Genomic DNA, 15176 nt, shown 5'->3' with positions numbered 1-15176 from the left:
TGATCTCATTGCTGCAGTTTTTGCCCTTCCCTTTCCACACCCTTTCCGTGTTTATGACTGTGACACTGGAAGGTATTGATGGCTTCCACCTTCCATATTTAGGCAGCCATGGACCTTGTAATGCTGTGTAGGATAACTATACCCTGCATGGCCCTGATGCTGGAAATACAGGGAGGCAACTGCCCAGCTGACTGTTCCTTAAGACTAGTAAGAATCTAAACTTGTGAGAGTGGAGGTTTTGCCTGGTAGAGGAAAGTGCAGTCAGTGCAAGGCTGACTTGGGCTGAGACCAAACCCTTACATGTGGGCAATAAAGCCTGGGGAAAACAAAAGCAGTGAGGAACTCACATGTAAGGGAGGCCAGCTTACTTTCTGTATTCATTGCTGCACTCGTTGTACCACACAAATACGTACTTTTCAAAATGTACCATCAAGTCAACTACGACTTAGTTTTGATTGAGCTATGAGAAATGGAGCTGGGTGTTTCTAACAGCAGCACACTGAGCAGTCTCTCAAGAATCACCACTTTAACACCACTGAAAGCGACTGGAAGCAGCAGAACAAGGACAACTCCATCGCTCCCTTCCCTTTGCCTTGTGCCACTGCACTCCGGGCTGCGGAGGGGCACGGCTAATGCGGGAGGACTTGCCCCTCCCAGCGACGGCAGCAGCAGCCCGGAGTCATTCCTCAGGCTCTGCCCTTCTCCTCTTCAGCCCTTCCCCAGCTGACACTAAGACAGCTCCATTTAGCACAGTACACTGGCAGAACAGAGCGACTGGCGGCTTTACAGCAGAACTCGCGCTCACCAAACCCTTCCACGTAATCTTAAAAGCACTTTTACCACTCTTTGTCATGGTATCATCACCTCGGGGCACACGGCTTGTAAAACAGCCGCCTTACAGCGTTAGCCTCCTGGAACAAGTGGCAGAAGAAGGCAGCAGGGGGGCTGAACATCCCTTGTAGGTACTCAGGCAAGCCGGCCGTGCAGACGGCCTGCGCCGCCTATTGAGCTGTGCTGGGTCAGCACAAGTGTGGCAGGATGGCAGACCCATCATTACAGGGTGTATTTCAGCGGGGGGGTCAGGGCTCACGTTACCGGCTGCCGAAGCCTCCCTTAACGCAGCTCCGCGGTCACGTCTTTCACCAAACGGCGCTTCTCCAGACGCGGCACGCCAGCTCTCCTCAACCTTTGCCGTGCTCTAAGCACGCCCCCGACGCCCCGCACCCGCTACCCCTCAGTAACGGCCCGACCGGGCGTTACCGAATCGCTACAGCACAGCCCTCACACCCCTCAGGCCGCCTCACCCCCCGGGCGCCGCGCCTGCGCGATTGAAAGGCGGGGCGTGCGTGCGTGCGTGCCGTGACGCCGCCGCGTTGGGGAGCGTGCGGTGATCCCGGAAGCGCGGGGCGAGGGCCGCGGTGCGGGCTGAGGCGGTAGGCTGCGGTGACGGCGGCGGCTGCTGCGGGCCGCCACCTCCCTGCTCCTTGCGGCGGCCATGACGAACTTCATCTCGGTGCAGCTGAAGAAGGCCGCGGAGGTGGACTTGGCCAAGCCGCTGTGCAAGTTCATTCAGCAGAGCTACCCGGGCGGCGACGCGCAGGCCGAGCACTGCCGCGCCGCCGAGGAGCTCAGCAAGCTCCGCAAGAGCGCGCTCGGCCGCCCGCTCGACAAGCACGAGAGCGCGCTTGAGACCCTCCTCAGGTAAGGCCAGGCCGGGGCAGGCCTCGCCGGGCTTCACGCCCCCCACCCAGCTCCGCCATCCCGCCCCTCTTCTCCCGTTTCCGGTGGGGCAGGGCACCGGGGGGGACCCTGGCGGCAGCTCCGGGCTCGGGCCCTGGGTGCGGCGCAACCGCGGCCAGGTGCGGGCGGGCCCAGGTGTGGGTGGCCCGGCCCGGGCGGGGCGGAGGGCTCGCCGGGAGGAAGCGGCCGGGGCTGCCGGGCCGGCTTCTGTGGCCTATGGGGCGCTGCTTGTCTCCCCGCCGTGGGCCCGAGTCTCTCGGGTGTTGCTGGGTGCCGGGGGGTGGTGGTGGTGGGAGCGGGGCGCGGATAGGAGGCCTTGTCCCTGCCAGCTTCCCCTGCTCCTGTTTGTAATCTGCTCGTTGCCGCTGAGTCTAGGTAAAAAGGACAGAAAGATGGCTTGCTTTTAAAAGGAGAGTAGGTGTGCCTTTTACTTAACATTTTGTTGTTATAGCTGGTAGTTTTACTTAGTGGTTTGTTTACTTGTTTATTTATTTACTGTATGTTTTCCTTCCTTTTCCTCTGTTCTTAATGTATTTGCAAAATCACAGCCTTACTTTCCACGTAGCACGCTTAGTTTGTAACTTTGAAAACTTACCCGTGCTCGTGTTGTGCTGGAATTATTGTAGGTTAGAGCAGCATTACGGTTAATCTGTGCCTTCTGCCTGGTGAATTGCATAAAGCATACTTTAGGGCTGACTGCTCCATCACCTATAAAAGCACTCTTTCCTATCCGTAGAGTATCTATGGATAGCAGTATTGCTGTGGTAATACTGCTGAGCTGTTTCTCTGTGTTGGAAATATTTTGAGCCCGTTTCTTGTAGCTCATCTACTCGTTGATGCCACTGTGACTCATTTGCTGGAGTCATACTTAGTACACACTTCTATTTTCAAAGCTTGGAGCAAAGACTTGTGCTACCAGAATGTGAGTTTTTACATAGTGAAAGCAACTTTAACTTATTTTTAAGAAGGAAAAAAGATAGAGGGATTTTCTAGTACAGGGTGACGTCTCTGTAATAGCATGAACAAGTAGAAATACATTTGGTGTTCACTCAAATTTCTTGTTTACCAACTTGAAGAGGAATGAAAAAGGAACAAGTGACTTATTGAAAAGAAAGCAAGATTTGTAAAATGAATTGCTGATGTTTCTGAGCTTATCAACCCTGCATTGGGTGTTTGGGCTATAAAAGCTGTGATTGTACTTATCTTCTTTTACGGTATCTTAGTTTCCTGTTCTACTCCTGTTTATTACTGCATATGCGTTTGAAGGTCAGGGAAATAGTGAGCTTCTGTGAAGTGAAGGAGGGACACTGCTACCCAAATTAAAAGGCGTGTTGTTATCTCCGCTTGAATGCTAGAGTTGAGCTTCCTTTGCTGGTGGTGCCATCAGGTTTGTCATTAGTTTCTAGCTGAAAGGCCTGTTTGGCCAAGCCGTGTTGTGTGGCTTCACCCTATCTAACATGTTTACATTGCTCTCTCTTCACTTCTGGTCCTTCTTTTGAAACATTTCTAGGAGACAGAAGATGTACGTGGCATTCTGACAAGTGAGCTACTTGGATGAGTTCAGTGGACGGTCAGATGAACATCAGCCAGTGCAAAACTGGATCAAAGTAGTGTTGCTGAAAACCAAGGGGCTGAGTGGGACCTCTGTCTCTGAGTGCCAGCAGGCCATTAATTAAAGCCACAGTATACAGCTTCAGCTCGGATTTTCTCTCTGAATAATGAGGGGAAAACACTTGCAATTGCATAATTACCAGTTTTCTTTTGAGTCAGTTCCACATGCAGTTTTCTGCTACACAGAAGCTCCTCTGATAAACCACCTGCATTTTAAATTGTACCCTTTGAGAATACTTGTTCTCTTTACAGCAGGAGTGAGATAAGATGAGGGTCTGAATTAACTGTTAATTAGAGAAACTGATCAGATGTCTGTTTTCCTGTATCTCTAGCAAGATGTGAGTGGTTTGCCCCTGTCTATTTATATTGCAGTTGCTGAAAAATGTCTGTTCTTATTCTGTAAGAATGCTCTGACATGAATTCTGTTAATACTCTGTAAGATGCAGTTTAAAAAATCAGACTTCACACCTGAAGTGTGGAGTATCCAGCTGAGTTTATGGCTAAAAGAGCGTGTCTGAGCACCCTGCATTTCTCCTGACAATTCCCTTACCTCTCCAACTTCCAGGATTATCCTGTTTTGTTTAAGAGTTGTACTTAGTCATGTTCAAGTAACAACTTTAGCAAGATTTTAATTCAAGTTGGAATTTACAACTGGTTAGTGAAGTAAGGTTAGAAGAGCTAATTAAAATGTGGATGCCTCTTGCATCCATTTACTTCTTTGCAGCTTTTTATAGGCCATAATACCTTGTAGAGCGCTGTAGACCACTAACTGTTAAGAAATGAGTCCTTAATCTTCTGCTAATTAATCCAGGATTTGTCCACAATTTTGTAATCTTTAGAAGCCTCATTTTGCTGACCAGTTACTTCGCATTTCTTTTATGTGCAGTAAGATATGAACTTGGTTGTGGTCCCATTTCCCAGGCAAACAGGATCCAATAAAGCTTTGGAAGCGTGTGGTGTGCCGCTGTTTGCTGAGCGCAAGCGCTTCTCTTGGCAAGGTATTTTGAGATGCCCAGTGAAAAGGGGCACTGTGCAACTGGGAAAGACCTCAGCCTCCTTCCAAGCTTTCTTTGTTTAGGGAGAATCTGAGTGCTCTGAAGGGTGACGTAGGTGAACTTGGTACAGATGTTTCTCCTTAAATTGTCATAGCAGATTTGATTTCGTGTTGTGGGTTTTGGTGTTCTGTTTTTTTTCTTCTTATGATTATAATTACGGCTTGAAGGGATTCCTTGCTGCCTTTCTTAATTTTAAAGGTAGCCTGGACTTCATTTCCTTTTTCTGGGTGGATGGGGTGGTGGTGGTAGTTTAATTTTACCAGCAGTTCTTGTAGTAGTTTTAAAAACAGGAAAAATAAGGAAAAAGGGGTACTGTTTGTGTGGTTTTATTTTAAACAGTCAATCTCTTGAGGGCTGCAGTTGTAGTTCTGGTTTCCAGCTGGGATTCAGGACTCCTGTTCTTATCTAGAAAAGCTAAGAGGGATCTTGGTCTCTTTTATGTTCTTTTGAAGGAGATTTTCCTTTGTGATCCTTGGAAAGAGGAACAGGATTTGGGTTTTTTAATGTAATACATGTATTTTAATTAAATTATAATTCAAACCTTGACTTCCAACTTGAGTGCTATAACTCATTTTTACTAGTTTAGGAGTGTGTAATGCCTGTTTTGCTGAAAGATTGTTGTCTTTGAGAACTAGATCTCTGTTGCTGACCTGTGGCCTCCTGTTGATAACTGTTAGAACTCGGGTAGTTGATGTTTGCATGCCTCTCTGTAGCTTATCACTGGCACAGCCAAACACCCAACACTCATCTGTGTTGCATGGCAACTTCTGTTACTTGTGTATCAATAGCTAGATTACTGTAAATGTTTTTAAACGACACCTTCATGTTTACCATCACCTTTCAATGTGTAACTGACTTGTGCATCCGGTGGAGGCTTTTCCTTCAGTATTTATTTCTGTCTCTGTACTGCTAGTTTTCAGCTGCTGTGATTAACATCTTTGACATTTTATATATGTTCAGTCTGTGTATTCCATTATATTTATGTTGATCTACTAAACTAAATGACTTTAGGGTTTTTTTATCTTCACAGTTTTAAAGAGCTCTCAAATCTTAAATAGAATTTCAAGTTCCTTAATAAAAAGAAATGACATCACATGCTTAAAGTAGTAACAAAAATAAGAACCTAAGTTACAGACTTGTTTAAAACCAACCGGACAAAAAGTCCAGTGTTACTGGTGTTCATTGATGCTAAATGCAGCAATGTACATGTTTGCAAGGAGCCTACACCTCCTTTCCTTATTGTCTTTGTGGTTCTGTTGGCATACAAAGAACAATCTGCTGCAAATGGCTGATGCTTGGGCTTAGGTGCCCCCAACTTCACACTGACATTTGGCAAGCTTTGCTTCTTGGCTCTCCCCTCTTGGCAGATGAGGACAGGGTAATTGTGGAATGTGGGAGGACAACTTGGCTTTATTACTGGCTTTTGGTTAACAAATTAAGTTGAGGCAGGAGGAGGAAGCATGGAAAATCTCATTTTCTTTGTGATAACACATGAGAACTGTGTTGAGACCAGCTGAAGGCAGTTGAGGAAGGGTGTTTAAATAAATCGGTTGCAGGGATCTTCAGTGCTAGGGGTTTAACTATACTTTTTACATACTTGGTAAGCTATTAAAAGTTAATCTTGATTAAACTGCCTTTTCAGTAAATATCTGCAGACTTTTTTTCTTTTTAACCTTAGGAGCAATTTCTTTCAACTCAGTTGTTTGTGTTAAGTCCTGCTGGGTTACTGCTGCAGATTACTGTAGCTTTTGATTAGGCTTAATACATTGTGTCTTAAATGGCAGTGGCTGAAGTATAAACCTGTAGAATTATATACACTGGCAGATGTAAGCCACTGAAGAATATGCTTGCATTATTTTTATTGTTGTATTTGACTTCTAAAAATGCTTCTTGACTTTTTAAACATTTATTGCTTGCAGAGCATACACCCTGTACATCTGCCTCATATCTAGATCAACAGCAATAGAAATTTAATAATGTAATGTAAGGAGATGGGAACAATGTTAACCCTGTTTCACAGACTGTGAAACTCATTACTACAATGTGTTTTGTATATTGGGAAGATGAATTCTTAAAAAAGGAATTTGACCAATGTAATGTTGGGTGTATGCCTGTATGGCAAGTGCTACAGGGATAGAGTAGGAAACAGGCTTTACATGTTACCTGTTCTCAGTGGTAGGCAGTTTTAAGGTATTCTGTTCTGCATCCAGCCTGTCATGTTAAACAAGTGGTGCAGGTGGAGGGTACAAGCAAGGAAAACTGAATTGCTGACTCTTGCCTGGATAGACTATGTGAGGTACTATTCTATACTTGCTGTGTTATCTTTTGGGCATTCTTTCCCAACATTTTTTCACTAGGAGCAGACAAATTACTGGCACAGAGAATGTTTTCATTTTCATTCACTGTGACTACTATAATATAATGAAAACTAGGCTTACAAGTAAAGGATCAAGTAATCAAGGACTGGGCTCTCCAGCTGATATTGTGCTAGGCAATGGCATCTATTTCAAAGACATTGAAGTTTAAACACAGGAGTCAGAAATTGTAGGGGAGTGGGATATAATGTTCAGATCAAGAGAGTGCAGTGTAGCTTGTTAACATGTTAAATGCTGTACTGAATTTACTGTCGCAGCATGACTCAATGTCTGATATATTCTTTGCCTTCCTATACGTATACAGGGACTCATTAGCATGCCATTTTTTTCTAATCCATGGTCCATCAGCAAGTGGAATGGGTCAGCTTCATCTGTGATACTCTTCTGCTTCTGGATGAGAGAAGGTTTCACCTTCTCTGTGACAGATTGCGTCTTACCGAACTTCTCTGCTGAAAACATCACTTTAGGCAGAATTTCTGCCTGTCCTGCAGATCCTCCGTAGTTGTGAATGAGCTTCACAACTTCTGCGTGGGATTTTTGCACCCTTTCCTTTACATGCCAGTGTAAGAAACAAAACTCTTGATTTATCTAATAGCTCTTCTTTTACTTTTTGTAGATACTACGATCAGCTGTGTTCAATTGAACCAAAGTTTCCATTCTCTGAAAATCAGGTAAGAAGACTTATCAAACTGTTAAAGAATCACAGCACCTACAGTGTATGACTTCCAAGCCTGTATCTAATCCACTGACCAGTACTGCTGTGGGACGAGACGTTTAATCTCTTTGAGCCTTGATTTCCTAATCTCTGTTTATTTTCTAGTCAGTGCTCACATATACTTCATACTGAAATGTCACCTCTAATGGCCATAATTATCTTCATTTTACAGATTTGGAAACATTTTGACTTTGGCTAGTGGTTGGAAAGAGTTGTGCTGTGCTGATTACTCTTCTCCTTTTTTCTAAGAAGTCTTTTTCATACTGTGTTCTAAAGGCTTTTAAAAACGTAATTTCTATGGGAAAACTTTAAGCAATGGGTGGTTTTTGAAGTAGGACAGGTGTTTTATCCACAGCACCTAACAGAATAAGCCACTTAAGAGCTTATCTCTTTATTCCTGCCTTTGCATCTACAAATACCATAATGAACATCGTATCTATCTAAAAATTAAGTTGTTCTTTTTTTCCTACCATATTTCTTCAGAACTCTATCTCTAAGGGGAAATTCAGCTTAACTCTTGACCATTGGAGTGTTCCTCAGGTGGAGACTGGAACAGAGCTATAGGCTCCTGTGTTTTGGTAGAAAAAGATATATCTTTTCTTTGGAAGTGATGACAAATAGGACAGAATTTACATTTGGTTCTTGATGAAATCATATTTAAATGGTATCATTATAAGTAAAGAAAAACTTTCTTTTTGGACTTGGTTACAAGTAAGGAAGTAGTTTTAATGCAGTTGAAGCTGACTTGGGTTTTGCATATAGCTGCATCACTTGTAGCTGAGAACTGCACTTTTGTTGTTAGTGTTGAAAATGATCTGATATGGAGATCTGGAAGACTGGTAAACATGAAGAGGAGGTTCTGCAGTGCTGTAAAAAAAACTGTTCCATCAGATGGAAGTAGTTGTTAGTGGAAGCAGCAATGAACAGCTGAGGGACACAACTTCTAGCTGCAATGCTAGTGCAGGAAAATTCATCACCAAGCAGTACTGTGCCCTTTCTGAAGTTTTTCTCCCCAAACATTTTAAAGCAAGTAATTTTGCTATGTTTTCTGGTTTGATATGATACTATGATACCAGTTGTGTACAACTAGCTTGATCAACTGAATATGGAATTAAATTGTGGAACCTTGAGCAGGTTCTTTGAAGTATTTGCATTGTGTATGAAATACACACTGGAACTGTAACATAAACCACACTGGTTTTACCTGAATTGTTTTTCCTAAGTGCATTTCCTGATAATGTTCAAAAAATGAATGAATTCTGGTATTACAAACCAGTTCCAAAGATGCTACCAGTATGGAACAGTGGAAACTCCCTGGTTGGGTGGTTTCCTTTAGTTATGACTATACCAGACCATCAGACTTATTGGGAGAGGAATATCTGGGTTTGGAAAGAAATTTATCTGTCACTCAGAGTATGAGCAGAGGTGAAAGGTTATTTTGAGCATTTCTGTCTGTTCTGCTTGAAATGTTTTGAGCAGACTTGAAGGAAAAAAGGTAGAATTTTTTTTTTTTTTTTTAGTAATCCTTCATGATTTTCTGAAACCTCCAAAATATTTGTGGTGCTGCAAGTGAATGAAGTGTTTAACCCAAGTAGAGTATAAAAGGATAAAAATATGTGAAATTGGGATATTTTCTGAAGATCTCTCAGATTAAATATGAAATCAAGATCTTTCTTTTTCCCGACTTTCAGGTCTGTGTAACATTCACATGGAAAGATGCTTTTGATAAAGGATCACTTTTTGGAGGATCTGCCAAGTTGGGTATGTGAATGTACTGAAAGTGCAAGTGTTCAGGATAATAAAGTCTGAGAATGTGTTTATGTCACTGAGTTGTTAATAGTCTTTCTAGTTTTCTCAACATAGCTTTCGAATGATGTCAACTATATTGGTAACAGATTAATCACTTCACCACTGGTAATGAATAAATGCAAAGGATTTCTATAAAATTGAGATTCAATATTGGTTTTTCCAGAGGCACAAACAGATGTGCAATCTGATAATAGTTATGCTGTCTGCTCCTCAGACTTCTTCTGTGAGCAGCCCCAACTGCCATTAATCAGAATTGTTCAAGTTAACATGAAGTTTCATAATAATAGGTTTTGGTAATCCAGCTCTTACTCCTCTATGAATGAAGATCCTCATGAGATGTGCTTGGGAGTGGGTGAGTGCATTCCAGAAGAAGGGAAGTGATGGTAGCTGGCTTCAGTAACCTAGTCTGATAGCACATTTCGTTCAGGAGAATGGAAGGATCTTACAGTGCCCCGAAAGGATTTTCCTACTACTTCTTTATACAATATTTTCATACAGATTTGAATGTTTGGAAAGAAAAAAGCATTGGTTTCCTGCAAACATAAGGAGTTTTGAGTCTGTGATTCGTTTTAGTCATATAGGAACAATTCTGCACTGCAAAATCAGGATCATTACATGGTTTTGGAACAATTGTCAGTGGAGAAACTGAGACTAAATCCTGAATTAAGCGAGGAGCTGTTCAGTTATGTGGTGTTGTTCCTCAATCTTATATCCAGATTGAAATTTGGTTTAAAACTTCCATGTAGCTGAGATACAGGGCTGTGACTTGAGAGCTCTGTTTCTTGCTGTTGTGACAAACTGTTTTCTTCCCAGCTCCCTCTGAATGCCAAGGCTGTATCCCAAGGGTAGCTGACAGATACTGTGGCTGCTTGAAAAGTGACCCAGTTAGCAGCCTGGCATGTTATCTGAAATATGTTGTCTTAGGTTAATAGGTAGAGCTATAAACAGATGGGTCTGAGGAGAATCTATATTGCTAAACAGCTGTAAATCACACTTGAGATGCAATTCAGAGTGTAAAGTAATTCTGCATATAAAGTAATTTTGCACTTCAAAAGCCATATTTCCTTTCCTTTCTGGTGTTTGTTTCAGTCTTCTGAATGATGTATTAAGTTGCACAAGATCATCTTAGAAAAAAATCTGGACACTAAAGTGCAAAAGAGAGATGATCTAGATAAATTACTATTATCTTGCAGAAATCCGGTGACTGTATAACGCTTTTCACTCAGAAACACAACGGGAAGAATGGCATGCCAGATTTACGGCTGCTTGTCTGAAAATTTGGTGCAGGTTGCTAACATAGAAACTTAAGAGATCTGTTAGATAAATCCGTAGCTGTGCAAGGAGGCTGGATGTTAGTGGAATAAAACAAACGTGCCCTTATAGTACTTCATTTGTTTAGGGATAACTTTAGAAGTTGTATGTGGGTTTGGGAAATTGAAAATTCACTAGCTGAGTTTTCTGTGTTCTCCAAGACGAGTGTCGAAACACTTTTAACAGGTGTACATACCTGCAGTCTTCAGATTTCCCAGTGCTTGAGTTTGGCAAATAACCTTTGAAAGCAATTAATGGGTTCAAAATGGTTCCTGTTCAGGTATTACTGTTTCTAGAAGTGTGGGCTCCATCCTCTGGGATTGTGAAGTACTACAGGAGTCAAGCCTGAACACTCTACATTGCTGTCTAGTGAGCACAAGTTTTAATTAAGTAAATCCTTAGCTGTTTCATTACATGCATAACCAAGATATTTGTCAGTGTTTTCAATCTGAAACGGTAGCTTTGAGAGGTGGAAAATTCCCTGCATTGCAATAAACAGTAACACAAGAACATGCAAAAGTCTTTGGCCTCAATGAGATAAGGGTAGTTAATCTTGCATTCAGCATGCAGTAAGAGCATGTAATTGGGCAGTTATTGTAAATTGGCTAATGCATACAGGTTCATATTTCAGATTACCTTTCAGTAGTGCTTGTGTTTCTGTATCTTCAGGAGCAAAAAGCTGCACTCGAGTTAGGAAGACTTTCAAATTATTTTCTGTACTGTAAGGGCTTTTACACTACCGCTTTTATGCTTTGTGCCACTCTGTAGTTCCTCACATGAAACATTTTGTGCAAGTACTACATTAGACTATGTAAAGCTTTCCTAATGAGGATGACTTCAAACATGAAAAGTTCAGTACGATTGGGGTTGTTTGCTTGTTTTTCTTGGTTTTGGCTTGCAGCTGTTGGTATTTTAAAGATATCAGTAGCATTGGCCTCATCTATAGGTGCCTGAGTTCTAAGGTTTATGGCCTTAACGCTATGGGTAACTGTCCATCTTGATTGCAGCTCTGGCAAGTTTGGGGTATGAGAAGACCTGTGTTTTGTTCAACTGTGGGGCGTTGGCAAGCCAGATTGCAGCAGAACAGAATCTAGATAACGATGAAGGACTAAAAGCTGCAGCTAAGCATTATCAGGTACGGAGCTCTGTGCTTATGTTTAGGAATTCAGAATAATTAATCTTAGAACATCAAATACCTATCTCTCAATTCTAAAGCTGTATATACCCATACATAAATATATATGCATATTTTCTCCCTCTTAATTGCAAGGGCAGTTGGCTAAGTACTTGCTTGCCAGCTTGGAAGAATTTAATCCCCTAGAATTCTGTATGCTCCTTCCCCCAAGCATGTTGGTAACTTTTAACCTTCAGCTTAAGATTTAATAATTTTAGCTAGTATAAGTTTTAGTTCTAATAAGTTTTACAGTAATGATGTCTTTCTTCATGGTGTGCATTAAAACGTCTATGTTCTTATTTTGTTAGGTGTAATCAGTATACCTTTCCTTATAGTCCTTCTTGATAAATGTATCGGTGTAAGTGGTTCCAAGAGCAAGGAATTGTTTAATGGCTAAACAATAAATAAGAGACCATACTCCAAAAAAGCTCTTTTGTTAAATTGTTTTATTTATTATATTTGTAGGAGAGAAAGTCTTATTTGGAAACATGGATGATAACGTATAATTTTCTTTTACTTAGTTTGCAAGTGGTGCTTTCCAACACATTAAAGACACGGTTTTGTCAGCATTGAATCGAGAACCTACAGTGGACATCTCTCCAGACACAGTTGGAACTCTCAGTCTTATAATGTTGGCTCAAGCCCAAGAAGTCTTTTTCTTGAAAGCTACAAGAGGTATATTTTAATCTTCAGCATGTATGTTCATGTGCTCATTACAACTTCCACAAAAACTCACAAGTGTGTCAAGTTATTAAGAGGTTGGAAAGGGCCTTTCGGAAGTTAGTTTTGCCTTTACTGCATTTCCTCCCCTCACACCTTTGCAGGTCATTAAAGGCAAACTACAGGTGCCACTTTTGTCTAAAGGTTCACCTCACAGTGCAGTTTTCCTATCTGCCTTTCCTTTTTATGTCCAAAACCATTAGTCTCCATAGTTAGAAAGGATTTTGTTGGGTTATGTGTTTTCCTTTACCCCCTTGAGAATTAGAGAACAAGACGTTCTCTAAAAGAACTGAGAGTATTAGAAATAGTTCATAGGGGTTTTGCCGCTACCCCCCTCCTCCCCTGTCTGAGAAAGGATTTCTTGAGATTTTAAAAAGAAATGACTGTACTAGGAAAGAAGAGAAATGTCCTAAGAGTTTAGGGGAAACAAAATCTGTTTGCTTTGAATTTTGACAGAGGAACTCTGACCAAGTCTAACTTTGGGTATGCCCAGTTTATCTTGGAAAAAGAAGTTCTGCCGGTAGAACAAAAAATGGTGTCCCTAACTGTTAAAGGGCGATTGTGAAACGATGATTCAGAGGCTGCGTGTTCTCATACAACTGTTAAAGAACATAGGCTTGAAAGAATTTTCCTGTGGAACAGTCCAGTCTTTGGTACAAGATCTCTTTCTCTTTCCTATTCTGCTTTTCTGTCTGTATTTACAAGAGGTTGTGCATCTAGAAATTACAGAGACCTAAAAGTATAACTAAGGACATAGAGGTCACGTGTGATAGACCATCAACTGCTTTCTCCCCGTGTTGTTTAGAATATAGTGGAGAAAGACAGGGGTTAACTGGGTTGTTTCTTCTCTTCACAGGGAAGATCCTTGAAAAATTCTTGTAGCCTTACTGCCTTCAGGAGAATCTCAAGGAGAAACTCTTGTCCTCCAGCCAACTGATAAATTAAGTTTATATTCTTTATCATTCTGCTGGTGCTATTTTAGTCTCTGGCTATTTGGACATTGCTTTGAAATAAATCTGTGTAACAAATGCCTGGAACTTTTCTTCAAGGCAGAAGCAGGTGTTTAACCTCATTTTGCATGAGAAATAGATCTGTCTCTCACCTGGATTCTTCTCACCCAAACATGAAAAGACAAAGCAAAACTGGTTCCAAACCATGTGTGCCCAGTGGAATGAAGATTTTTGTGTCTGCTCCCAAGACAACAGGTTTGCCAGTGTTAGAAGGACAGTAGGGTTAATAATCGGAGACTGTGGAGGCTGTAGGTGTTGCCACATGTAGAGGTTCTTTCCCTTGGCAGGAAAGAATCATGTTTGGCAGTGTGATTAATGTCAGCAGCCTGTTTTTCAAGTGGAAATGCTTCAACGTTTGATCTCAAAACTCAAATTTAACTTCTTGCTGTATTGACTATTTACCTTAGTTGCAGTCTTTTGGTTGCTCTTGTGTGAGACAGTCCATTTAGCAGTTTACTACCTGATAATGGTATTTCTGATGGAACTGAAGTTTATTCACAAGTTGGAGTTTTTTTTTGGCAAAACCCAAATTAGCCAGGGAGATCTAACTCCAGTGCATGACTACACATCAGTTCTTTAATTTCTAAGCCTTTCTTAATGCTTTCTTTAAGTGTCTTTTAGTCTGCATGTGATGGCTGTTCCATCTCAAGGCTTGTGTTGTAGCTGTGGTATTTTAAAGTTACGTGAGTAGAACTAAAGCGTCTGATTGCAAAAGATCTATTTGAAGCTGTTGACATGGAGAAATGAGTCTCCTCTAACATTTACTTTGTTAAGGGAAATGTAGTTAATACACCAATATCATATTCTTTTCCGTAAAGCTCAGGCTCTGTGAAGGAGGATGCAGCTACCACACGCTAGGTGGGGCTAGAAGGACACTCTTAAGTTTTATTTCATTTGGCTTTATTAAATATTTAGTGCACTGGACAGAAACATTGTAACAAAGAAGTGATTTGCTAAATCTCAGACTCCTTCCTCTGTTTGTCATCTAAATCCTGTTCCACAGTGAAAAGATCTTTCTGGCATTTACCTTGTAGAAGGTAAATAGATTAAATCATAGCTCATGCTTGAAGTGCTGTAGATAGATGTGTGAGTATGCAGGAATGACCACTTGGGAATTCTTCTGGTTTAATTTTGGCAATTAAGCATACTCTGCAGATTTCCTAATCTCCCCACATGCCTCCTTCCTCCCCCACTCCATGCTTATGAGTCTGGCAGTACGTGGAAGTCACCTGAATTGGAGGATGCGTGTTTTTAAGGGCTGCTATTTCGAGTGGATGACTGACATTTGTATTGATAGCCTGCCCTCGCTTGGAAGGCTGAGTTGCTAGTGGAGGCCAGAGGTGATTGTGAAAGGAGATAAAGATAGAGCCAACATGTTCCTGCTTTAACAGTTTTAGCTTCAGGAACAGGGTGAGGACGTGAGGCAGGGAATACCGCAGCCTTTAGGCACATGCAGCTCTGATGAAGTAGTGGATATCACTTGGAGGAGCTGTGGTTATTTATGTCAGCAGCTGCCTGGAGTTTTCTTGTACAACTGCCTGAACCTTCAGTGTCATGATGTAAGCAGGAAATCTGGAAACTGCTTTGGATGTCGACAGAAGAATGGAATCCCACCTTTTTGAGTTATCATGCCAAGCTGTGCTGTCAGAATGGAGT

At 41.8% G+C, this 15176-nt stretch overlaps 1 protein-coding gene across 4 annotated transcripts in view; it reads left to right on the top strand.

Moving 5' to 3' along the window:
- Nucleotides 1–1373: 1373 nt before the first annotated feature.
- The window catches only part of PDCD6IP (programmed cell death 6 interacting protein), a 32249-nt gene continuing 18446 nt past the window's right edge, over nucleotides 1374–15176 (top strand). For 3 of the 4 annotated variants that reach the window (XM_065665405.1, XM_065665403.1, XM_065665401.1), the window contains exons 1-5: nucleotides 1375–1701; nucleotides 7398–7452; nucleotides 9188–9257; nucleotides 11624–11751; nucleotides 12312–12465. In XM_065665405.1, the coding sequence (XP_065521477.1) occupies nucleotides 1496–1701; nucleotides 7398–7452; nucleotides 9188–9257; nucleotides 11624–11751; nucleotides 12312–12465 (613 nt within the window). In that variant the 5' untranslated portion in view covers nucleotides 1375–1495. Of the gene's footprint in view, nucleotides 1702–7397; nucleotides 7453–9187; nucleotides 9258–11623; nucleotides 11752–12311; nucleotides 12466–15176 lie in introns of all 4 variants that reach the window. The other variant, XM_065665402.1, reaches the window with a different exon arrangement.

Source organism: Lathamus discolor, chromosome 2 (assembly GCF_037157495.1).
Source record: "Lathamus discolor isolate bLatDis1 chromosome 2, bLatDis1.hap1, whole genome shotgun sequence".
NCBI lineage: Eukaryota > Metazoa > Chordata > Aves > Psittaciformes > Psittacidae > Lathamus > Lathamus discolor.
Note: the sequence above shows the minus strand (reverse complement) of the source record. Positions and strands in the feature narration are given on the sequence as shown.